This window comes from Anolis carolinensis, chromosome 4 (assembly GCF_035594765.1).
Source record: "Anolis carolinensis isolate JA03-04 chromosome 4, rAnoCar3.1.pri, whole genome shotgun sequence".
In the NCBI taxonomy this organism is placed as follows: domain Eukaryota; kingdom Metazoa; phylum Chordata; class Lepidosauria; order Squamata; family Dactyloidae; genus Anolis; species Anolis carolinensis.
Window position 1 is genome coordinate 119,319,117 of NC_085844.1, and position 26,531 is coordinate 119,345,647.

General features: G+C 39.0%; 1 protein-coding gene across 1 annotated transcript in view; it reads left to right on the forward strand.

Moving 5' to 3' along the window:
- f13a1 (coagulation factor XIII A chain) overlaps positions 1-26,531 on the forward strand; it is a 149,305-nt gene that overhangs the window by 117,373 nt on the left and 5,401 nt on the right. Inside the window, exons 11-14 of the mRNA XM_062977690.1 lie at positions 1,777-1,930; positions 3,742-4,023; positions 13,074-13,234; positions 23,839-23,975. Of these exons, the coding sequence (XP_062833760.1) occupies positions 1,777-1,930; positions 3,742-4,023; positions 13,074-13,234; positions 23,839-23,975 (734 nt within the window). The remainder of the gene's footprint in view (positions 1-1,776; positions 1,931-3,741; positions 4,024-13,073; positions 13,235-23,838; positions 23,976-26,531) is intronic.

Consider the following 26,531-nt stretch of genomic DNA (forward strand, 5'->3'; position numbering starts at 1 on the left):
CAAATTTGTTGTGTAACATGATGTTTTGGTGCTTAATTTGTAAAATCATAACCTAATTTGATGTTTAATAGGCTTTTCCTTAATCCCTCCTTATTATCTAAGATATTCGCTTATCCAAGGTTCTGCTGGCCCGTTTAGCTTGGATAAGTGAGACTCTACTGTATTAGGAATGTAAAGAACTGAGATGCTCTGTTGGGAAAACATACCTCAAAACACATTTGAAAACCGCATATGTGAGGCTGATCGGGGTAAATGGTAGGGGTGATAAGGAAATATGATGTATATATTCAGTTTTATCATATTTATTTAGTGTATTGTTATAAGTTTCTTATTTTAACTTACTACATAGAGTGTAATCAAGTCTTATCAAGCCTTGTTTGGTTTGGTATTGTGATATGGCCGAAGGGATAATCAGTAAAATGTATCATCGTCAATATAATCATCATCATCATCAAAACACCTTGTTCAGAAAATAGCCAACAGCAAAGTTTTTAAACATACTTTTGGAAGTTTTTGTGAAAAATGTATTTGTGCAAAAAATGGTTTGGTGTAATGAAACCTGGAGTGTCTATAGCAGGGGTCCCCAAACTAAGGCCCGGGGGCCGGATGCGGCCCTCCAAGGTAATTTACCTGGCCCCTGCCCTCATTTATAATATAATATTTTTATATCAGTTTTAATAATATAATATATTGTATATACATATAATATTGATAATAATATTATCATTTTATACAATACAAAACTAACAATAATATCATATAATAATATTAATTATATGTTATATATTACATATAATATTACAGTATAGTGGTATAGTTCAATATAGTATAATGCTAATATTGTGCTATGTTAATAATATAATATATTGTATGTACATACAGCTGCTCTGAGTTCCCTTCGGGGTGAGAAGGGTGGGATATAAATGTAGTAAATAAATGTAGTAAATGAATAAATAAATAATTTTGGACTTAGGCTCGCCCAAAGTCTGAAATGACTTGAAAACACACAACAACAACAACAACAACAACAACAACAATCCTAATTAACCTGACTATCTCATTGGCCAGAAGCAGGCCCACACTTCCTATTGAAATCCTGACAGGTTTATGTTGGTTAAAATTATTTTCATTTTTAAATATTGTATTGTTCTTTCATTGTTATTGTTGTTGTTTTGCACTACAAATAAGATATGTGCAGTGAGCATAGGAATTTGTTCGGTTTTTTTTCCCCAAATGATAATTCGGCCCCTCAACAGTCCGAAGGATTGTGGACCGGCCCTCTGCTTTAAAAGTTTGAGGACCCCTGGTCTATAGGAACTGAGGTTTGGAAAAACAGCCTCAGGAAGTTGTGTAAGGCCCCAGAACCACAGATTACTGAATCCTTCTCTAAAGGTTTACATCTCAAATATGTAGAAGAGTAAGAAACAAGCAATTTTGGAGGAGTCTACTACCAAATAATGATAGAAGCTCAGATCAAAGCAAAGGTTTATGCAGTCTCCTCTCACTTCTACATTGTCTCAGTATGAGGACTGATAGAACAACCCACTTATTTTAAAGATGTAGCAAAATTACCTGCTAATGGGAGAAATTTAGTGGTTGGAGAATAGCAAATGACACAGTGCTACATAAGGGAATCTCCCCTTTCAGTGTGTACTTTGAGAGCTTCTACTTTTTTGGTACGTAGGCTTTTCAACACAGTGAAATCACCAATCTGCAGGTTCTTGAAATACCCAGCAAGTACTGATGCTTTATGTCCGTTTTTTCTCATTTTTTCAGGTAAACAGTGATGTTGTATACTCAAAAGCAATGCAAAATGGAGTTAAACTGGTTCAACATGTTGACAAGACCCAGATTGGTAGATTAATTGTAACAAAAGAAGAAGGCACAGATAAGATGAAGATCATCACTGAGCAATACAAATTCCAAGAAGGTAATTCCAAGGCTCAAATCAGCATGGAACTTGATTTATCTAAGCCCATGCATCCACGAAGAAAACCTTGGCTCATTTAGATCAACTTCTTTCAGTGGCTACTTTCGAACAATCTTATTTCATTTTAATAAATTGAGACAGAAAAAAGTCCTTTTAGCATTCCATACAGTTTTTGTATGTTACCATCCTAAAAATCTTTAATTTACTATAGTTTCTGATTTCACCCAAATTAGAAAACCATGTTAAGAGCTTTGGAACAAGATAGTATTTGAACTCATGTTTGAACATCTTGGTTTGTTCTGAAGTTACTAACTATTAATTCCAAGTTTGTAAAAAATGGAAACCAGTTCATTTGCAGAAAAAGTTCTTACATTATACACATGTTTGCACACATTGGATACTAAAAATCTTCCTTATTATTATTTTATTAAGCAGAAAGATGGTCTTTAATACTAGTTGAGTATATATTTAGTGCTAAAATGGAAACAAACTGAATCCTTCCCCTTTGTACAAAGTACAAAGTTAGTTTGAGCTGACTGATTATCATTCATTATATTTATTTTTGAGCTTTCCTTCATGTTCTTTTCCAGTGAAGCAACTCCTCCTTCATGTTCAGTCTGAGTTCCTCCATTTTATCTTTACAAATCTGGTGAGATAGATTGGTTCATAAGACAGTGACCAACAGTTATATGAACCTGTACCTTTCCAGGTTGAGAACTACTGTGATAAACTATGGTTAAGCACAGAGGGTTTTTGGGAGGAGGGGGAACAATGGTTTAATAGACAGCTTCAGACTATAATTCCTTGAATTCTATAGCCAGGTCAAAAGATTATTTTTTCCAAGTCCTGGTTTAACATGAGATATATGAAACTCAGGAGATTACCAGCCATTTCCTGAGAAAAGAGCTTTGGAAGGTTATACTTTTAATTAATCACAAGTACTCTGGACTGGAGTTGGACTAATTCTTACAAAATTGGCTTGGAAACCATGTTGTGAAATTTTTTTTTGGTCTAGATGTAACCATTGCTATTGTTGCTACATGTCTTCAAGTCAACTGTAATATGTGGCAGCCCTATCCCAGAGTTTTCATGGCACAATTTCATCAGAAGAGGTTTGCAAGACTCCGAGACTGAAAGAAAATGATTTGCCCATGGTTTCTATGGAAAATTCTGAACACTTGAAGAAGTCCAACACTGCACCACACTAACTCTTACTTTAATCTCTGGTTAATACTAACTATGATTGTCAAACTGTGTGACATAATAAATGAGGGTTAAAGGTAAAGGTAAAGGTTTGATGAACCAACCTGGACACAGCATATTATAGGTAAAGGTTTCCCCTGATGTTAAGTCCAATCGTGACCAACTCTGGGGATTGGTGCTCATCTCCATTTCTAAGCCAAAGAGCCAGCGTTGTCCATAGACATCTCCAAGGTCATGTGGCCGGCATGACTGCATGGAACGCCATTACCTTCCCACCGGAGCGGTACCTATTGATCTACTCATATTTGCATGTTTTCAAACTGCTAGGTTGGCAGGAGCTGGGGCTAACAGCAGGTGCTCATTCCTCTCCCGGGATTTGAACTGGGACCTTTTGGTCTGCAAGTTCAGCAGCTCAGCGCTTTAACACACTGTGCCGCCAGGGCCCCCCAATGAGGGTTAAGGGGAAGCAAATGCAAGAGATGCGAGGGAAGGTGCAGTAACTGAACCCAAGGTTAAGTATGGCTCCATGCCAATCATGGATATCATGCTAAAGCAGATTATCACAACATGGGAGTACACTCAGTTGTTTCCATCTTTTTGATTTTCAGGAACTGAGGAAGAGAGACTTGCTCTGGAGACAGCCCTGATGTATGGTGTTAAAAAAAGCATCCCCCAGGATGTCACATCCACTTTGGAGGTCAATATGGACTTTGTGGTGGAAGACCCGACTCTTGGCAGCGATTTCAATGTCACGATTACTTTCCAAAACAATACTCAGAGCCGTTACACTGCAACATCCTATCTTTCTGGCAACATTGTATTTTATACCGGTGTCTCAAAGAATGAATTCAAGAACCACAGTTTCAATGTGACACTGGAACCAATGAAAGGTAAGTTATAAATATGTTTCCATATCTCCTATAGTATCATTTATTAAAATGTCTAACTTCATGACTTCTTGAAGTAAAATTATAGATAAGGCAATAACAAGAAATTTTCCTATAAATTAAAGTACTTGTTCTATTTAGAGCAGTGCTTCCCAACCTTTGGTCTTCCATTTTTTTTTGGACTTCAATTCCGAGAAATCCCAGCCATTTTACCAACTGTTAGGAATTGTGGGAGCTGAAATTCAGGAAAGGAGATTCCACCTGAACATTAGGAAGAACTTTCTCACTGTGAGAGCTGTTCAGTAGTGGAACTCTCTGCCCCAGAGTGTGGTGGGGGTTCCTTCTTTGGAGGCTTTTAAGCAGAGGCTGGATGGCCATCTGTCGGGGGTGCTTTGAATACGATTTCCCTGCTTTTTGGCAGGGGGTTGGACTGGATGGCCCATGAGGTCTCTTCCAACTCTATGATTCTATGATTTTATGACCCAGATTTTTTTGGCATCATAAGTCAGATCCACGAAGACCAATTTCAGATTCAAAATGCTTTCTCATCCTCTCCCCCGATATATCACACACTCTGAAACCTAGTATGCAGCAGCAGGTTGCAGGATTACCAACTCCCATGGGAGCTACCTGATATTTAAAATATCCCATAATCCCCTGAAATATCATTCCTCTGTGGCATTGTCAGATTTTAAAAGGTAAGCAGCTTGAAGCCTCTCGCTTCTATATAAACCTGACCACAGTAGTGGATGGGCAGCAGGATGTGAAAACAGACTGTTTCCCCTTCACTGCATTTCCCTAAACTCCACCTGCCTTCTTGCCCCATCCTTTTTTTGTTTTACATCACAACTTTCTTTACTTTTCACACTGCAGTTCACATGTATTTTCTGCTCACATTTCCTAATTCCTTTATACATTGTCCCTAATGTATGTCTCATCAATGAAATTGAATTTTTCAGCTATACGTTTCTTTTTAGCCATTTGCATATTTAAAACGAACCAAGTGTTCAGTGGGAATCTAATTTCTCACTGTAAGCCTCCCAGATCTATGGACTTCTGGGACAAGGTGGGAAAAACTTCCCTTACCTCTGTTTGACTTGACTATCCTTCTTAATTGTATAATCGGCATTGAATGTTTGCCGTATATGGGTTCTGTAAGCTGTTCTTTGGAGTGAGGAGGACGGAGTATACATACTATAAATAAAATAAAATAAAATGGAGCCTCCGGTGGCAGAGTGGGTTAAACCATTGTGCCAGCAGGACTGGTGACTTGAAGGTTGGGTTGCTGACCTGAAGGTTGCCAGTTTGAATCCAACCTGGGGAGAATGTGGATGAGCTCCCTCTATCACCTCCATTTCCATGTGGGGACATGAGAAAAGCCCCCCACAAGGATGGTAAAACACCAGAGCATCTGGGCATCCCCTGGGCCACGTCCTTGCATAAAGCCAATTCTCTCACACCAGAAGCGACTTGCAGTTTCTCAAGTCACTCCTGACATGAATAAAATAAAATACATTGTACAGTGTAGATGTGCCTTCCTAGAGAGAATTTATTAAACAAACCAATGAATAATAATTAGATCTGCAAAAGCAAAACCTACACATGTGGAGGGCTAAGTGTAACTATCTACCATTTTTATTAATACTCAGATTGCTATCCTGTTCATGTAGCAAAAAATTGAGATTATTTAACTGGAAGCAATTCCAGCTTTCCAGTTTCAAACTACAGTAGAGTCTCACTTATCCAAGCTAAACGGGCCGGCAGAAGTTTGGATAAGCGAATATATTGGATAATAAGGAGGGATTAAGGAAAAGCCTATTAAACATCAAATTAGGTTATGATTTTACAAATTAAGCACCAAAACATCATGTTATTCAACAAATTTGACAGAAAAAGTAGTTCAATACGAAATAATGCTATGTAGTAATTACTGTATTTATGAATTTAGCACCAAAATATCACGATGTTTTGAAAACATTGACTACAAAAATGCGTTGGATAATCCAGAATGTTGGATTAGCGAATGTTGGATAAGTGAGACTCTACTGTATTTGGAGAGCGACTGCAAGATAATGTTCTGCTGATTGTTAAACTAAGTTGGTATACAGAAGGCAAAAGCTGTTCCACCTCTTAATATTGAGTCAAATGTGAGTCTCTGCTAAAAGCATTATTTGACTACTAATTGATCTAATCAATTGACGAAAGCTTTCCAGCCTTGCTTATGGCACTTATAGAAGATGATTGAGCATGCCACAGCTTGGCACTTATTTTATTTTATCTTGGGCTGACCTTATAGAACATGATAGGACATCAGGGAGGTGACATCATAAAGATATCAGGCTCAATCTCTCCCGCTTTCCAACTTTGCTTGTGTCAGTCCTGTTAACATTGTACCCAGATACTTAAATTCTGCATGCAACAGGGTAAAGCTGTAAATTCACCCCATGATTGAATGGGTCAAGCATTGGCACATATTTCATTCCTTTGGATGACATATGTTTGGAAAGCAACCAAAATAGTAAAAGGTCTAAAGCAGTGATTCTCAACCTGTGGGTCCCCAGATGTTTTGGCCTTCAACTCCCAGAAATCCTAACAGCTGGTAAACTGGCTGAGATTTCTGGCAGTGGTTGGCCAAAATACCTGGAGACCCACAGGTTGAGAACCACTGGTCTAGAACCCTATAAGGAGTATCTTAGGGAGCTGGGTATGTTTAGCTTGGAGAAAAGAAGGCTTAGAGGGGATATTATGGCCATGTTTAAATATTAAAAATAATGAAATATTTGAAGAAGGAGCAGTGTTGTTTTTTGCCACTTTAGAGACTAGGACACAGGGCGATGGATCCAACCTTCAGAAAAAGGCATTCCACCTAAACATTAAGAAGAACTTCCTATGGGCAAGAGCTATGTGACAGCAGAATATGCTGCCTTGGAGTGTTTTCCTTTGTATGTTTCTCTCATAAAATCACATTCATGTACACTTTCTCTACATATACCCACTTTTGTACACAGTGTCCCTTTATATGCACATCCTTGCACATCTTTTTGGGTCAGAGAACTACACTGAAATATACAGAGCAGTGCAAACATCAAAAGACAACTGTGTGCAGTCTGCATATTGATACAGGCAATTGAGAAGTTCATTTGCATTTGTAAATTGAATAAGATCTTCTGTATCCCTAGTGCCCATTTCCTTCCTCGCACGCACACACACTTTGTACACACATAGATCAGATGTCTAAGTAGGTTTTAGAATTTGCTATTTTAGTGACATAGCAAAAACTGTGGGTACATTCAATTATCTTTTAGAGATGATAGATGGCTGTGTTATGATTACAATTTTGTCGGAGAGGCTTTGCTAGCTGGGGGCGGGGGGGGAGAAACAGATTTCTAAACAGAAATGGAGCATGTGATTGGCTGGATCATGATAAAAGGGATTTGCAGATTGAAAACAACTCTTGAAGATTTGAATACTTGAAGAGTCTTCAAAGTGGCTATCAATTCTACTCAGTTAAATATCTCTTGCAAGGATGGTCACTTGCCCTGTGTGGAGTTATCATGCTTGAGGGAAGGATTCTTTGTTAGAATGCCACTATCTAACAAGGGAGTTATCCATTTTTAAATATTTAGCCTCTTTTTTTTAAAAGAAGCAAATGAATGGACTAAAGGGCAGCCTCTTTTAGCAAACACAATCTTTAAAAAGCATTTTGTAGCATGGTAAGGATTCATTTGTTTTTCCTAGCTTGGGTTTTCATCCACAGATGCAGTTCAAGGGGTGGTTTAAAGAAGAAATGGTTGCTTAACCTGTGTCGAGGAAATTCCTCTAACTACTTGTTAGGGAATTCTCCCAAAAATAGCAGAGCATCCAAAAACAGGATACTTAATTGAGCAGTCAGCTCACAGCAAGGAGAAAGGTGAAGTGTTGTGTGGCTGCAAAAGAATTTTGAGCTTAGCAGGCAAAAATGCAGTGATCAATATTTAAAGTTACCAAAAAAATTTATCTACAAATAATTACACTCCTTGATAGTAAATAATTGGGTCTAAGCTTCTCTCTAACTCCATCTTCTATATAAATAAAAATGTAATGTCAGTTTGTGAGGACCTCATATCTCTCAAATGACTTCACCAAGTGCTATGAAATTTGGACACAATGTAGCATTTGAACTGATGAGTGTTTTAAGCTATTCACATACCTACAATTACAAACCTGTCACACCTGAGACAGGTAAAACCATACCCCTTAGCAACCGCCAATCAATCTCCTCCTTCCTTAGCAATGGCCAGGCAGTTCCCTCCAACTGCTGTATCAGTTGCTCTCTCCACAAAGCTGTCCAGGTTCAAATGTCTGGGCTGTGAGGTGTAAGAACTTGGTATTTATACTAGCAGAACACAGTAGGCTACTACTGTAAACTTGTGGATATTAAAAGGGGGGTAATTACACGGGATGCTTTTAGAAAGCTTGACACTTTTTCGAGAAATCCATTCAAGGATGGAACAGATAAATACTAAAGAGTCTCAGTTTTGGTTACAGAAGTCCCTAATGCTGGTTTCAATGCATGGAGTTGTGCTAATAGCTAATATGTGCCAGTAGCATATTCTATACAAAGTACCCCTCTCAAACAAAGGAAGAATGAAGATTGGCTAAACTCCTTAAAAAAGGAAAACTTGAGATGCTATACGTAAGAAATGGTCACATAAAAATAGTTTTAAAAGGAGCAAGAAATCCTGTACACTTGGCTATAGTACTTTACTGGTTGTTCCAGATACGAATGCCTTATACAGTAGAGTTTCACTTATCCAACACTCACTTATCCAACGTTCTGGATTATCCAACACATTTTTGTAGTAAATGTTTTCAATACATCGTGATATTTTGGTGCTAAATTCGTAAATACAGTAATTACTACATAGCATTACTGCGTATTGAACTACTTTTTCTGTCAAATTTGTTGTATAACATGATGTTTGGGTGCTTAATTTGTAAAATCATAACCTATTTTGATGTTAAATAGGCTTTTTCTTAATCTCTCCTTATTATTTATTTATTTATTTACAGCATTTATATTCCGCCCTTCTCACCCCGAAGGGGACTCAGGGTGGATCACATTACACATATTCAATACCTTTTAAAATAGAACAAAGACAAACAAACATGGCTCCGAGCGGGCCTCGAACTCATAACCTCCTGGTCAGAGTGATTCATTGCAGTGATTCATTGCAGCTGCTCTCCAGCCTGCGCCACAGCCCGAGCCCAACATATTATCCAACATATTCGCTTATCCAATGTTCTGCCGGCCCATTTACGTTGGATAAGTGAGACTCTACTGTACTTCTAATATGTGATAAGTCACCCTGTCATTTCAAGTAATCTGATACAGAGGAATCAGATCTAGAAATTCCTCAGGCTTCAGATGATGTCACCCAACCTAACTAATTTGAACAGGTAGCAGCAGAAGAAGCCACAAAGAAACCTTCGTAGGTTTTATATCCCACCTTTCTTCCAGCACAAGACCCAAGGTTATAATACCTGTGTTTGATCTAGATAGGTTTGACTCATCTGTTACTGCTTTTGCTTGTTGCTATAGACTGTATTTCCAGTCAGTTGATGCCTTTAGGTACAAGACGAAATATGAGACCTCTAAAAGCTAGACATTTGAGGCCTTGCAGGTGTTGGAGAACAAGAAACCTACCAGTATGTGTGGCTGTTGGGTAAAGGTACAGGTTTTCCCCTGACATTAAGTCCAGTCGTGTCAGACTCTGGGTGCTCATTTTGATTTCTAAGCCGAAGAGCTGGTGTTGTCCATAGACGCCTCCAAGGTCATGTTGCCGGCATGACTGTATGGAGCACTGTTACCTTCCCACCGGAGTGGTACCTATTGATCTATTCACATTTGCATGTTTGGCAGAAGCTGGGACTAATAGGGTTCACTCTGTTCTCTGGATTCAAACCTGGCAACCTTTTGGTCAGCAACTTCAGCAGCTCAACGGTTTAATCCACTGCGCCACTGTGGGCTGTGTTAGGTCTAAAGGAAGGGCTCGCCCTGAGCAGAGGAAGGATTGTATCAGAGAAGGTTAGCTCAATTGACACAAATCCAATCTACTCTCTAAGTACAGGTGCTGTATGGTTTGCATTGTGTTTGTGGTTCATAGGGACATGCCTCAAGAATGGTTAGGATTATAGATTTAATCTCAAATGTATCACACTTTTATTCAAATTGTAAAACAGGAACCACTTATCATCATGTTACCCCTTCCTTCTTTCCTTCTTTCCTTTCTGGTTGAGGTGACTGTTCCTCTAAGTTTTGTCTAAGGTTAAGACTCAGGGGTATATTATATAATTCCTTTGCAGCGTAGGGGTCACATCAAACAACTTCTGACAGATCTTGGAGATCTGGGTCAGGTGGTTGCTTGGGAATACTTATGAGAATGAAAGCAAGAGCTCCATTTTGATGTTGATGAAACAAAAGAAGGGAAAGCAGCTTTCCTTTTTCACAGGGCAGCCTCTGTGTGAAGGGTTAAAGTTCTGGAATTTTCAAATGTAGCAAAATCAAGGCAAGAGGTCAGAAACATAGATTTGTCCCTTGTAGTTATTCTCTCTCTTCTTCCAAATCCTAGCGGCCTATATCTTTCCAATAGTCTATGATGATTCTAATTCTGTCTTACTAGGGTTACGGTGTTTAAGAGAGCAATCCTACATATCAGTTTCAAAGTAGGAAGTGAACAGAAATATGCAAAGTTTTGACTGAAGTCCATTTTAGAGTTACTGACCATTCAAATGGAAGAAAAATGGCATGTTGAAAGTTACCACAAATTGCAGGGACTTTTTTTTCTTCCTGATGCAACACAAGTTGTGCATTTTTGAAAACTGCACAGATATTGAAAAACTGCATAACTTTGCATTTTTACACTGTGTAACAAACTGTATAGCTTTTTGACAAACAAATTGTGTGCGTGTGTATGTTGTTTTTCCATATATACTTATGGGAAAAGTACACCTACTTGTATCAGATCAAATACGACCTCTCTAGGAACTTTCTAGGTCCTTCAAGTAATTCTATGGTGTGTTTCTGTCATAAATTACCATGTAGTCACCCTGGTGGATCTAGCAAATTCCTAGAGAGTATATGTTTAAAGATATTTTCTCGATCCCCCCAGGGTGGTTAGATGGTAATTTCCAGCTGAAGTCAGTAGGGTTTGTTTGTATTATCCATGGTCTCCTATTTCCATATTAAGTTCAACAGAGTTGTACTGTACTTGGGAAAAGTGTACAAAATGTAAAACAAAATTGTATGCTATACCCCAATGCAAGCAACAATGTGAAGAGTTCAACATTGTGCCTGTTTGAAAATATTGCAACACAAATGTTATGCAACAGGGTGGGGGGCAGGGACCTGGATGACTGTAGCTACAGCCATATGTGGTTTTGTTGTGCAAGACTTTACAATGTTTTTCTAGTGCAAAATTTATATTGTACAAAATTGTTCTCTTTGATGTAGAAAACAGCAATTTTGCACAAGATATACATTGCTCAAAATTGCGCATGGCATGTGGTTTTCTGCACAACGTTGTTTTGGAAGATTTTTATTCTGCAGAAAAAGGCATCTAATGAAGTGGACTAGAGTCGACAAACCTCAAAAGTGCTACCTTAGTGTAAATAGAGGGTTTTTTTACAAAGCAGTTTTGTCTATGTAAGTGGGTTAAAAAGGAAACCAATAGTGTAAGCTCACCTATATAGATTTGGGATGCAACATTAGACCCATGTGTTAAAGAGGCAACAAGCTATATTAAACTCATTAGGATTCTGCTGGTAGACCCACTCACCATTTCCCAGAAGTCACATATGGGTCAGGGGAAATGATCCTCCTTCCATTTGAAGCTACCCATAAGAACTAACAGGATAGGTGCATGAGAGACAAGTTATGCTAAACCAGAGCTGTGTGCATGTAATATCCCAAAATATTTCATCCTGTTTCTGGCCCAAGAAATCACAAAGGTAGGGCAACACTTCACTATATTTCCCCACAGGAAGGAAAAATTATCCAAGCTCATCAAAGACAGTATCCCAACATTTTTCTTTTGCACTCCTGGAATGATGGAAGTAGCTACTGTAGTTAGTAACCTGTCCCACTGCCTTTTACTTAATCTATAATGCATGGTGCCACCTAAGCCCCTTCTACATATCTGAATAAAATCTCATATTTTCTGCTTTGAACTGGAATATATGGCAGTGTGGACTCAGATAACCCAGTTCAAAGCAGATATTATGGGATTTTTTGTCTTGATATTCTGGGTTATATGGAAGTATTGAAAGGACCCTTAGTCCTTCCATACTTATTGATAATAATAATATTAATTAATAATATGTGAAACAGACTGGTACAATTTGGGGGCGAAGCAAGTGGCATCCGGCTTTGGCAGGGCATTAAATCAATTCTGGGTTTTCCGGTATTTTCTGGATTTTGAGTTTCAGAATTTTGGTGTGAAGTATAGGACATTGGGGAGGTTAAAAAGATGGCTGCTAACACTAAATGGTGAAAATATTCATTGAAAATTCTGAAGAATGTCTATCGGGGTTGAAAAAAACACTGAAAATGTCTTTGTGGTGGAGGGAAAGTGCTGTGAAAACATTCAGTACATTTGTGCACCAAAGTACGTCACAGAACCATGAAAAAGGAGGCAACTCTCAAATGAAATGTCTTTGGTTTGGGGGCTATTTTCCTTTAACTGCTGATTCTAACAGTAGTGCAGGAAAGCACTTTTAATTTCTCCAAGGGGAGTGTTCTACATCTTTAGATAAATTCAAATTCCCTCAGCATCATGAGTTTGCTTGGATGAGAGCCAGGAAAGAAAAGAGAGAAGGAAGCCAACGTTAGTTCAGTGACTCGAGGTTTCCTTGTGTCTACGAAAGCATTGGCCTCTCTCTCTACAAGCAGCATCTTTATTGCATCTGATGGCCTATGGGTAATACAGGATCAGCAGGTCTGGAAGTAATAACTGGCAACTATATTGCTTTCAGGCTTCAGTTGTGTTTCTCTGTTTGTTTGTTTCTCCTGTCAGCTCAAACTGTCGAGGTGCTAATCAAGTCGAGCGAGTACATGAGCCAGTTGCTGGAACAAGCCTCCCTGCATTTCTTCGTCACAGCCCGTGTCAATGAAACACAAAAAATCCTGGCCCAGCAGAAGAGCGTAGCTCTGAAAATCCCCCAACTGCTCCTTAAGGTCAGTTTTAGGAGACATGACAAGCATGGAGACCAACAGAGCAGCTCTGATTCTAGATGGATTCTGCAGTACAACCTATTTGGCTGTGTTTTTCACTGTATTTCGCTTATATTACTGTTCTGGTATTATATGTTTAGTTTATTGGCTATCTTGCTATTCTATCTTGCTTCCAAGGCAACATACACGGTCCATTCCCTCATTATGATCCTCATAACAACCTTGAGAGGAAAGTGGAGCTGAAACATAGCATGCAATCTAAAATCCGACAACAGATTTTATAGCAGAGTGGGAGTTTGAACTCTGATATCCCAGCCTTGTATCAGTGAATTAGAAATGGGTAGAATGGGAGATAAAGTCCTAAGTCTTGTTTTTTCTTACATTGGCTTTCCTTGAAGATGCAATCAAACTGACAAATTAAGTCCAAATTCATCATCAAATCTCCAATCATTAAAGAAAGTATACTAAGCACATGATACACGAGGGAGAGCATATGTCTTCTACCACTTGAGGGAGCACTTGTGAAAAAAAGAAAAACCATGATCAACATGTCATCTATTTTGACTGAAATAAGTGCCAGGAAGTCTTGGGAGGGAAGGCTCCTGTGTTTTGAGTTCTCAGAAAATTTGCAAATTCAGCCCAGAGCTCATTCCTCCCAAAGTTCTTGGCACGAAGAGTGGCAGACATATAATCAAATTCTTGATGTTAGAGTATGGCTGTGCAACATGCAGCACTCCCAATAAGGTTGGGTTTTAACGCTTTCGGTCCCAGCTAGCATAGAAAGGATGATGTAAGTTGTGATATAGTAATATCTGGAGTGTCACATTTTTCTCTAGTATGTGTCAGGTCCCTTCCAGACAGGCCAAAATCCCAAGCGTAACTGGTCAACCCGGGAGGGTATTTATCCATCCCTCAGTCTCCAATTTCCCCTCTAAACTTACTGGAAGAGCTTGGCTGTGATCTCAGGTCCCTCGTAGAAAGCTCCTGATGTGTCAAATGGTGCATCAGGAGCTTTGAAGAGGGAAAGAGGGATTCTCCAAAGCTTCTGATGTGTCTTTTTAACATGTCAGAAGCTTTCTCCAAGGGATCTAAAGATGCAGCCAGGCGCCTCTGGTATGTTTACAAGGAAAATTGGGGGGGGGGGGGGGCTGGGAGGGGAGGGTGGAGGTGCTCAAAAGAACCAGGATAGCAATGGGGATTGACCTCTGAGATTGTGGAAGGTGGTCCCGAGAGTCAATCCCCACTGGCCCAGAACATGAAAAGATCCAGACCTTGCAATAAAGTCTGGATCTTTTCGGATTTTTTTAAATCTAGAGTACATCAGGAAATCCTGGTTTACTCTGGATTAATCTAGATTAATTTGAGGTGATGTTCGGACACCCTCAAGCTAATCCAAAACCATTACAGGTTTTGGCCCTGTGTGGAAGGGACCTCAGAGAGCTGGCATAGCACATGCAGTAGCTAAGACAGTGATGTTTGAAACAGGAAGCTTCTGGACCTCTGTTATGGAAATAGTAATGTAACAACTCCTGACAGCCTTAAGAGTTGCTGGCTAGGGCTTCTGGAAGTTGTAATCAAATAACATTTAGGAATCAGAGGGAACCACTGCTGTGGATGGTCCATTAAAGTGTGGTAAACCAAAGGACTGGAGAATATGGATAAGAAGGTTCCAGGATATCCAGAGTCCAACAAGGAAGGGAATTTGTTTGAACTATTTTGTCCTGGTGGGTGCAAGCTTTTTGCCAGGCAAATGTGATAGAAAAATATAAAAGCCATGTTGGAAAAACAGAAATTTTCTTCACACAATGGCCAAAACAGTTCCCCTATGAGAAGCCCACAAACAATAGCTAAGTGCAACTGCAGCATCCGCTCATCACATTGAAGACCAGGTTTTTTACTCCATTTTTGGTCCTGGAAACTCACTAGGTGAGCTTGGAAGAGTGAAACATTCCTAGTCCCTAAGAACCTCGTGATGGGGTCACCATAAGTTGGAAATGAGTTGAAGGCACACAACAGTAGCAAATATTAGTGTTTATATGTTGTTCTGGTTGTGTGCCATCAAGTTGTTTCTGACTTACGGGGTTTTGGGGACTAAGAGTGTGTGAATTGCCCAAAGTCACCCAGTGGATTTCCATGGCTGAGCAAGGGTTCAAACTCTGTTCTCCAGAGTCATAGTTCAATGCTCAAAGTCAGGGCCGTAGCCAGAAAAAAATTTCGGGAGGGGTTTTGAAAATTGGGGGGGGGGGGCTTAACCCCTAGCACACACCCCTCCCCGCTACAAACCTGTCAATATCTGCTTGAAATAGTGCCTGGAGGGACTCTTAATGTTTTGTGTCTCATAGACTTAGCATGGGGATTTGGTTAACCAGTTAAAATTCATGAGTAAACCAGGTTTTTTTTATAACCTGAAAAATTTCGGGGGGGGGGGGGGGGGCGGGTTTGAACCCCTAACCCCCCCCCCCCCCTCGCTACAGGCCTGCTCAAAGTACTACACCATGATGACTTGGACACACGCACACACACAACAATTTGTTGTTAACTGCTTCAAATCAACTTCAACTTATAGGATCTTATGAATGAGAGACCTCTAAGTCACCTCATCATTCAGAGCTCTGCTCAAGTCTTGCTGATTCTTTGACTGAGTCTATACATCTACTTATCTTTTTAGCAATCCGCACTATCCATACAACTGTTCCAGCACTACACTTTAAAGGACTTGATTTTCTTCCTACTCACCTTCTTCACTGTCCAGCTTTCACAACCACACATAGAAATGGACAATACAATGGCACCAACAGTCCTAATTATATATATGATATATAGACACATACTGCTGCTGATACTAAAAGGAACATATATCTGTCATGGCTCTAGCTGGTGCTAGCCCTATCCTTTATGAATTTGTCCAGCCTACTTGTAAAACCATCCAAGTTGTCAGCCATTGATCACAATTGTGAATTCCACAGAAAACACAAAGTCCAGAAGAAATAAATGTGAAGCAATATTACAGAAATACAAATCCTGAAGGCGTTGACGTTCAGTGAAAACACTTCCTCTTATCAAATAACAAAGTTTGTTTTGAAAGCTTTTCTTCGGCTGCACCACTGATGTATCTAATTAGCCAGGACAAATGTTTATCAGCAGTGTCCTCAAACAATATTATGTCTTTTTCCGAGCATTCCACAGAGGAAGCCAATAAGTCAAATACACTTTGCTCTGTGCTCGTATCTTCAATAACCACATTTTAAAATCCTTTCAATTCTATGCCAGAGCTGAGTGGCACATACTGGCTTCCCTAGCTTAAACTTCTTAAATTGCTTATGCCTACCCTTCTGTAAAGAGCAGATCCTAGAGTCACTGCTTCTGCAGATAGTAAAAAGATTATATGTCTTGAAAAGGACAGAAGAAAACAACACACCCTTTTTGTCTGCAGATGTTGGCGTGCCTGCCCATTCTCCCTGTATTAGTCAACTGTATGGCTTTCCAACATGCATGTGGTATTTCCCATTTATTTCTCTGTGCTTTCTGCTCTCCAGTTATTGAGAAAGGCATATCGCTTTTCACATTAGGGTCACTTAAGTTCAGGAATGACTTGAAGGCACACAACAAATCCATCAATCATTTTATGTCCTCTCTTTCGCCAAAACATGGCAGCAAATCTATAGAAGAGTCATATCGTTCTTCAGATGTTTCTGGACTGCATGTCGTAGCAGCCTTAGAGAGTATAATCAACCTACAGTGAAAAATGCTAGAAAATGTAGTACACCAACATCTGGATCACATGATTCCCACCCCTGCTATAAAGTATTTATTCGAGAATTATCAATCTAAAATCGAACCCAACCCCACCCCAATTCTGAAACTGGTAGGAATTGATTAGTTTTTTGCCTAATAACATAAAACAGTGGTTCTCAACCTGTAGGTCCCCAGGCCTACAACTCCCAGATATCCCAGCCAGTTTATGAACTGTTAGGTTTTCTGGGAGTTGAAGGCCAAAACATCTGGGGACCCACAGATGTTGGGTTGAGAATCACTGACATAAACTTGGTCCCATGCAAACTTTTCACAGGGGTTTCCTCGGGTTGAGAGAATGTGACTCATCAAAGGTAACCTAGTGGGTTTCCATATTGAAGCGGCGAATGGAGCCCTGATCTCAAGAATCAAACCCAGCCTTCAAACCACTTTTCCACACTGCTCTAATTGAGTGATATCCTCCAAATAAGAATAACCGTGAGAGTTATTCTTCACTCAGGACCAGCTAACACCTCCAAACAAAGGATTCCCCCAAGTGAGAAGCAGCCAGGCTTTGAAGCTGCAAGTTCATTCAATGCTAATCAAGGTGGCCAATTGCAAAATTCACATTTGCCTCCAACAGATAAGAGTTCTTTCTCCCACCCTGGACATTCCACAGATAAATAAACCCCACTTGCCTAGTTTCCAACAGACCTCCCAACCTCTGAGCATGCTGGGCAAAACGTCAGGAGAGAATGCTTCTGGAACATGACCATACAGCCCGGAAAAGTCACAGCACCCCAGTAAATTCCAGCCATGAAAGCCAACACAAATAACCATGAAAGCTAGAAAAATATTACTTGTGTGTGTGGGGTAAATTCTGGCATTGCTAATAATGTTATATATTTTTGAGCATGGGAAAAGAGTATGGAAAAGAAATTTGAGCACAGATCTAGGATTACGGTGTAATGATGGTTTAGCATTATTAAAACAAATCTCCCCTTCATCTAGGCTTGCATACTCTGTCCTCTCCTTTCTGCTTCCAACTCCACCACAAGAAGGAAGCTGGAAATTTCTGCTTCTATCTTAGGTTAATCACACTCCAATCCCTATATGTTGTCAAAGCATTACTATGATTAAGGAAAACAAGCCAACTTTAAAACTATTTTGGCTAGATTTACAGTTGCCTTAATTTCATATTAAAGGTTGAACATCTCTTATCCAGAAGTGTTTTGGATTTGGCATAAAATTGGGGTTTATTTCGATTTTGAAATACCTATATTTACATATATATAATACCATTATGAGATTTCTTAGAGGTGGGACCCAAGTCTGAATATGAAATTCATTTATGTTTCATGTACAGCTTAAATGCATAGTTTGAAGGTACAGTAGAGTCTCACTTATCCAACATTCGCTTATCCATTGTTCTGGATTATCCAACGCAGTCTGCCTTTTAGTAGTTAGTGTTTTTGTAGTCAATCTTTTCAATACATTGTGATGTTTTGGTGCTAAATTTGTAAATACAGTAATTACTACATAACATTGCTGCGTATTGAACTGCTTTTTCTGACAAATTTGTTGTAAAACATGATGTTTTGGTGCTTAATTTGTAAAATCATAATGTAATTTGATGTTTAATAGGCTTTTCCTTAATCCCTCCTTATTATCCAACATATTCGCTTATCCAACGTTCTGCTGGCCCGTTTATGTTGGATAAGTGAGACTCTACTGTAGTTCTATATACAATATTTTATCATTTTTGCATGAAAAATGCATACTTTGAACCATCACAAAGCAAAGATGTCACAAACTCAGCCATCCATATGGACAATTTGAGATTTTTGAGTATTTTGGAATTCTGGAAAAGGGATGCTGAGCTGCACCGAGTCAACACGTCTAGTTGTCTTCCTGTTTAAAGTGCAGTTTTATACACTTGATAACCAGATCTCATTCTCATTAGCTTGAGTGAAAATCTAGAATAATGCTTATTACCTTCCAGTAAGCCATTTTTACCTTCTGATTCAACTTTTTCAAAAAGACCTGAAAGAGAGAGAGAGAAATAAAGATTTAATATAATTCATAAAATCCTAACAAGCATAAGATGAACTGGTTCATTCTCATGTGTTAAGATAAATGTGACATACCACAGATGTTATCATGAATTATGCATGTATAGCACAGCACGGTAGGGTTTTTCATTTCTTCTCTTTTATTTTTTAAGTGGTAATTCCTTATGTTTTTTCCAGACAAAAGACTCAGTTAAATCTCAGGAGGTTTTTCCAGGGTGACAACCAAGAGTCTCATATAGCACCTGTTGGAAATCTAATAGCAATCTGTCCCCTTGTCTACAAACATGGCGTTTAAGAAGGCCATAATGAACTATACAAGATCCTTGTATTCAACCATACCTTTGGATTTAATGGACTTGAGATGAGCACAGAAAATACCTTTTATTGTAGTGTAAATTCTTAGTCTGCTGGTTGCAAAATCTTGGGCACTTCCAGATGAGGACTGTCTAAAATGAAGGCATTAGAAGGCATTGTGTAGATCTTTTTCCAAACTCTACACAAATAAAAAGTACCTTTTCACTTCTCTTCTGTCAGCAATTGAAAACATACCTGTGCCATCAGGCTTTTGGAAACTGACTGGATTAGGATTTTATTGTTGTGCAGTGCAGTTCTTACGCTTTGTCTGTTGTCTTTTAATGCATTTTAATATTCTTAATGTTATCAGTTGTTTATTTTTCATATTTTATATTCATGTTTTTTAATGAAGCTTTTGCATAAGTTCAACCTACACACTTTTAAAAGATGTTGTTAGTCTCATTATTGAGGGAAATGTATGGTATAAATTATGATAATGATGATGACAAACTATGGATGAACCTATGATATAGGAGGGTTGAATGAAAAGTAATGCCTCCACCTTCTTTACTTCGGTTTGGATGGGAATATTTTAATAAATCAAACGCAGAAATAATCCTTAGAATGTGCTCTTTAACTACCACTATTCATTTTTCCACATAATCACCAGATAATTGGATATATTTCTGGCAACAATGAACAAGTTTTCTGAAGCCATCACGGAAGAAGTTGAAACTCTGTTTCTGCAACCAGTGTCTCACATTTCTCTCAACGTCTTCATCAGAAGTATAATGATGTCCCCGCAGATCTTCTTTCATTATCGGGAACAGATGGAAGTCAGACGGTGCTAAATCTGGACTGTATGGAGGATGTTGTACGGTGCTGAGATCCAATCTCTGAAGTTCTTCTGTGGTGGCATGTGAAGTGTGTGGTCTGGCATTGTCAAGCTGCAGGAAAACATTTCCCTTTTCTTTCGGACACTTGTTAGCCGTCATTTCAAAGTTTGCAGCGTTGTGATGTAATGCTCTGAATTTATTGTTGTTCCATGTTCAAAGAAACCAACATGGATAACACCATCTGCATCCCAGAACACTGTTGCCATGATTTTTCCAGCTGAGGGCTGTGTCTTGAATTTCTTTTTCTGGGGCAAGTCTTTGTGTTGATATGCCATAGACTGCTGCTTCGTCTCTGGGTCGTAATGGTGTACCCACGTTTAGTCTCCTGTCACAATTGAATGGAGAAAGGCGTCACCTTCATTCTCGTAATGCGAGAGGAGTTCCTGCCAAATTTCAAGTCTGTGCGCTTTCATTTCAGGCGTCAGCATCCTGGGTACCTATTATGCACAGATCTTCCGATAGCCAAGCAAAGCAATAGTGTGACCCACACGTTCTTGTGAAATACCGATTATGCTTGAAATTTCTCTCTGAGTAATACGACGATCGTCCTGAATCAATCTTTCAGCCTTTTGCTTGTGAAACTCAGTGGTTGCTGTCACAGGACGTCCAACTCTTTGTTTGTCACGCAAGTCAGATGTTCCCACCTCAACATCTTTAAACTTACTCGGCCAGTGATGCAGTGATGTGATGTGTAGTACTCACATCAACACAATCACCATAAACAGTTTGCATTCTCTGATTAATCTCCTTTGGGTTGACACCTTATGCTGTCAAGAATTCAATGACTGCATGTTGCTTAAGTCTCATTGGCTGACCGTCTGCACAGGGTTCCATACTTCATACTTTAACAACACAACCGTTCAATGCTAAGGCTTCCCGCCAAATGGAACTGTAGAGGAGATACCAGAACTGCCATCTGTTGAGGAGTTACGAAGGTGGAGGCATTACTTTTAATTCAACCCTCGTAAACAGAGGGAAGATCCCTGTGATACTATATACAGAGGATGTGATACTATATAATGGGCAGATATTGATGAAGTTATTGAGCATGATATCTTTAAGTATCCAAACAGGCAGTTGCACAAAGTGTGTCATTCAAAAAACAAAATAATGAATCTAACAGGAAAATACACCCACACTTTTCAAGGCAGTCCTATCCATTTGAGATTCCTCCTCACTGCCTTGAGAAATTGAAAAAAGGGTGCTGGGAACCATAAATGATAGAGTTGCAAAATTACTCGGTTCCAAACCACTAAGGGCTTTCATGCTTGTCACACTGAGCCCAAAAATAGAATGGAAACAGTATAGCTGATATAATATAGATGTTTTATTGCTTCTCGTTCTTTTGGCTAAGATCAAGTGAGGTGTGTAAATGTTTTGTCCTTTGAAACAATCAGATAATTGCATACTGCAATAGCTAAACCTTCCAAACAATCATCAAAGCCATGGGAGTAAAGACAAAGATCCACCCAGAGGAAAAGTGTTCTTACCATACATCAAGGGAACCACTGACCGCATAGGAAAGCTGATGAAGAAACACAACCAACAAACTATCTACAGACCCACAAAAAAATCCAACAAATGCTATGTCCAGCAAAGGACAAGAGGGATCCTCTCATCTCTGCAGGAGTCTACCATATACCATGCAGCTGTGGACAAGTCTACAAAAAGACCACGAAACACGCCCAAACGCGAATCAAGGAACATGAAAGGCACTGCAGACAAACTCAACGAGAGAAGTCAGCCATAGCAGAGCACTTGATGGACCAACCTGGACGCAGTATATTATTTGAGAACACTGAAATACTGGGCCACTCTAACAACTATCATGTCAGACTACACAGAGAAGCCATTGAAATCCATAAACATGTGGACAATTTCAACAGAAAGAGGAAACTATGAAAATTTATTTATTTATTTATTTATTTGCGACATTTATATACCGCCCTTCTCACCCCGAAGGGGACTCAGGGCGGTTTACAAGTATATATACATACAATATATTATATTATACAACTATATCGCAATATTATTAGTAATATTGCATGTAATATAAATATACAATTATAATAGTGAATTATAATTATTATTACATTGTATTACATCATGATATTATTAATATTACATGTATATACAATGTATTATAATATTAGTATAGTATAATATTATTATATATCATTATATCATTAAATTGATACAGGAGACATGGTGGAAAGATGTCTTCCCAGCCCCGCCTTCTTCATAAATAAACACAACAACAACAACAACAAACAGCCAAAAGCCTTCTGCATATTTCCCCTCCTGTTTCCTATCATAAGCCCATATACAGCCCTGGCTAGGCTGCACTCTTTCTCTGCCATAGAGACTATAATATTCCCAGGTGATGACAAACAATGCTTTCTTTGCATACCATCTGATAGGCCACATGCTCCTCCACGTCCCCAGGTTGGGTATCCAGCACCCGCTCGGGAATATCCAGCAGGACGTCATTGCAGCCGCCATCGTTCTCACAGAGAATGAACAAAATCTGGCTACCAGTATTAAAAGAACTCTAAAATCAGGACAGTAAATAAAGAACAACAGACTGAAAACAGAGGAATTCCAAACATGAAATAATCAGAGTCAGTTAACACTTCCTAAGAAAGGATTCCCCTAGGCAGGAATGAAGCTTGCAAGGCCATTAATGCTAATCAAGGTGATTAATCACAACATTCACACTGGCCTACAAGAGACAAGAGTCCTTTCCCCCACCCTGAATCTTCACAGATATATAAACCTGCCTTGCTTAGTTTTCCAATATACCTCACTACCTCTGAGGATGTCTGCCATAGATGTGGGCGAAAGTCAGGAGAGAATGCTTCTGGAACATGGTCATATAGCCCAGAAAATGCACAATGACCCTGTGATTCTGGCCATGAAAGCCTTCGACAACACTATCATCAAAGGAACTCTCTTAGAGTTGCAATATACACATAACTAGAGCACATAGGATATGATGGCTAGAGATTATAAGAATATTAGTACTGTATAACACAACTGAAGAGGACCAGGTTCAGGTTGCCCACAAACATTGTAGTATTACCTGATGTTTGCCACATGCACAATGGAGGACCTTCTTACAGCGACATCAGAGGCACTCAAAGTGGCCAGTTTCTGGTCCAAGGAAATTTAGCATAACGCCAAGTTTTAAACTTTGTATTTTTTTAATACAGTGTTCCCTCACTTATTGCTGAGGTTAGGTTCCAGGACCACCTGCAATAAGTAGGGACGCTATGTTTATTTTAATATTTATACATTATTTTAGTCTTTATACACTATTTTAAGTCTTTATCACCAATCATGTGTTGAGAAATCGCCTCCTTCTCCTCCCGTTGCCATTTGGGCTCCTTTTCTCTCCCTTTGGCTTCTCCTTCCTCCCTTCCTTAGGCTGTAAATCATAATTTTTTATGATTTATAATAATCTTTTAGAGTTTATTGAAAAACCACAAAACAGCGAATCCGTGAAAAGTGAACTGCGAAGTAGTGAGGGAACACTATACATTAAAACTGCATCCAATTTGCTTCTGACATGATAAAAAATAACCTGATGCTGATCTGCATTCTTTTTTTGCAGGTTCCTGGAGAGAAAGTAGTTGGTAAAGACATGGCAGTGATTGTGGAATTCACCAACCCATTGAAAGAGGACCTCAACAACGTCTGGGTTCGACTCGATGGGCCTGGTCTCCTGAAGCCAACCTCAAAATTGTTCAGGTTTATAAACAAGCTTGATATCTATAGTGTACAATTGGCTTATCATGCTATGCATTTATACCAAGATGAACAGTTAGGTTTCTTCCAGGGACAATACTGTGGACCTGGATTTATTGTGATACAGCTATTTGCATGAGATCTAAATCCCAAATCCAGGTAAGGATGGGTCTGGTCCATATGACTAATATACCCCTCCTGCTTTTACGACTTACATGACATGGAACTAGTAAAAGGAAGCTGCTTACCATGCCATAGGTGGATTTTCTTTCTTCTACTGGGGAAAATCGGGGGAGGTGGAACATAAAACATAACATTATTAATTATTATTAATTATTATTATTATTATAAATTATAATTATTATAAATTATTATTATTATTATTATTATTATTATTATTTTATTTAAGCCGTGCCACCATCTCCCATTGGGACTCAGGGCATCTTACAAATTGCACACAACAGTGCCACCCAACATATAAAATAAAATATATCAACATTAAAACCAATAACACCAGGGAGTGCAGAACGGTTGTGGAGACAGCAATCCTGGATCCTGCTTAGGGGTGTGTTTTTTAATCTGGTGTGCTGCATTAAGTGGCCTACCTTGGGTGAAATAATATCAGCATGCATGCATTGTGTGGACACACACAGGCTAATGTGACTTTACACTGCATTATTTGGCATCCTTACATTCCACCAATCCTTTTGTCGGTCACAAATTGTTGTGACCGACAAATTGACAAATTGTTGTCAAAATGTTGTGACTGACATTTTTTTTAATGATCAGTTCTGGACTTTGTGGTAAACTATTTTAAGCAAACCTATCCGTAGATGTAGCACAGTGCAAATGTCTCAAAACAAATAATTTTTTAAAAAAATAAACCGCGTTGATTGCATTTTCCTTGATCTGGATGCAAGTGGAAAATTACATATATAAAATGAAACCACAGCAGATTATTTAAATAATTCATCCCATACTGCCTCGGTGTATTGAAGATGATAAATTACGGCTCTCTGTTGATGGCTTAGCCCATTACAGAGAATAATCAATCACTAGGGTTACTCCAGGCAAATGGAATTAGTTCCCTTTTATTCCATTAGCAACAATTTAAAATAATACTCTTTTCCTTTGGGATATATTCTGGTTATTTTGTAAAACAAAATCACTGGATTGGGTTCCATTGGAAGTACTCTCTCCTGTAACAAGATTCCAAGTTTCATTATAAAATATTATTCCTGAGGAATTTTTGAAAACATCCTAAAATCTTGCTAAGGCGGGTGGTTTTGTTCTGTTTTGAGCATAATATCAATGCTAAAAAAAGAACATCTGAGATTAGAGTTCGAAAAGACAACTAGCACTAGCCAGTTCAACCTCTAAGAAGGCTGAGATAGACATGATGAGGGCCATGTATAAATATGTGAGGGGAAGTCATAGGGAGGAGGGAGCATGCTTGTTTTCTGCTGTCCTGGTGAATAGAACACGGAACAATAGCTTCAAACTACAGGAAAGGAGATTCCACCAGAACAATAGGAATAACTTCCTAATTGTGAAAGCTGTTCAGCAGTGGAACTCTCTGCCCCAGACTGTGGTGGAGGATCCTTCTTTGGAGGCTTTTAAGCAGAGGCTGAATGGCCATCTGTTGAGGATGAGTTGAATGCGATTTTCCTGCTTCTTGGCAGGGGTTGGACTGGATGGCCCACGAGGTCTCTTCCAACTTATGATTCCATGCAGCCATACACAATCAAAGCACTCCCAACACTATCTAGTCTGTGTTTTAAGAACATCCAGACGAGCCTCCACCGTATTGTAGTTGTTCATGAATATAGTTACCTGGCATCATGGTCCAAAATAGAGACGATGAAGTTGATCAGCAAACAGGGTCTTCTAGCCTGTCCATGTTTTGTTGTTGTTGTTGTTGCTGTTGCTGTTGTTGCTGTCGATGCTGTTGTTCAAGTACAAGCTTTTGGATTCAGTTTGGAACTATAGCATTGGAGGCTGGCTTGGGGTTTAAAACCTTTTGTTCTTACCATTTTAAGTTCCATCTAAAGCAGCTTCCTGCCCCGTGAAGGAAAATTGAAATGTTTGGATCAAATTGTTACGTTGAAGAGTGGAGTTTCTAATAAAAAGGTCATGACAGGGCAGTTACCAAAAAAGAGAGAGAGAGCTTTTCTACACTGCAGTTCCAGGGATATTGTTAGGGAGAGGCAAACTGAGGCAATTGCCTCTCCCAAGTCAAAATTATATCTCCAAGTCTCAAAATTAGTTGCATTGCTGAGAGTAAGGTATTGAAAATAACCCACACCTAAAATTCTTATATTTGTGATGTTTGTATTTCCATAGTAAATCTACCAGCACAATATCTTTGGAGATCTAAATGGCTTTTCTGGAAGTTTTGCTGAAGTGTAATGAACTGAAGGAAAATTATTTGAGGGCAGTATTCACTGCGATGAATCACTCTGACCAGGAGGTCATGAGTTCGCTCGGAGCCTATGTTTGTCTTGTCTTTGTTCTATGTTAAAAGGCATTGAATGTTTGCCTATATGTGTAATGTGATCT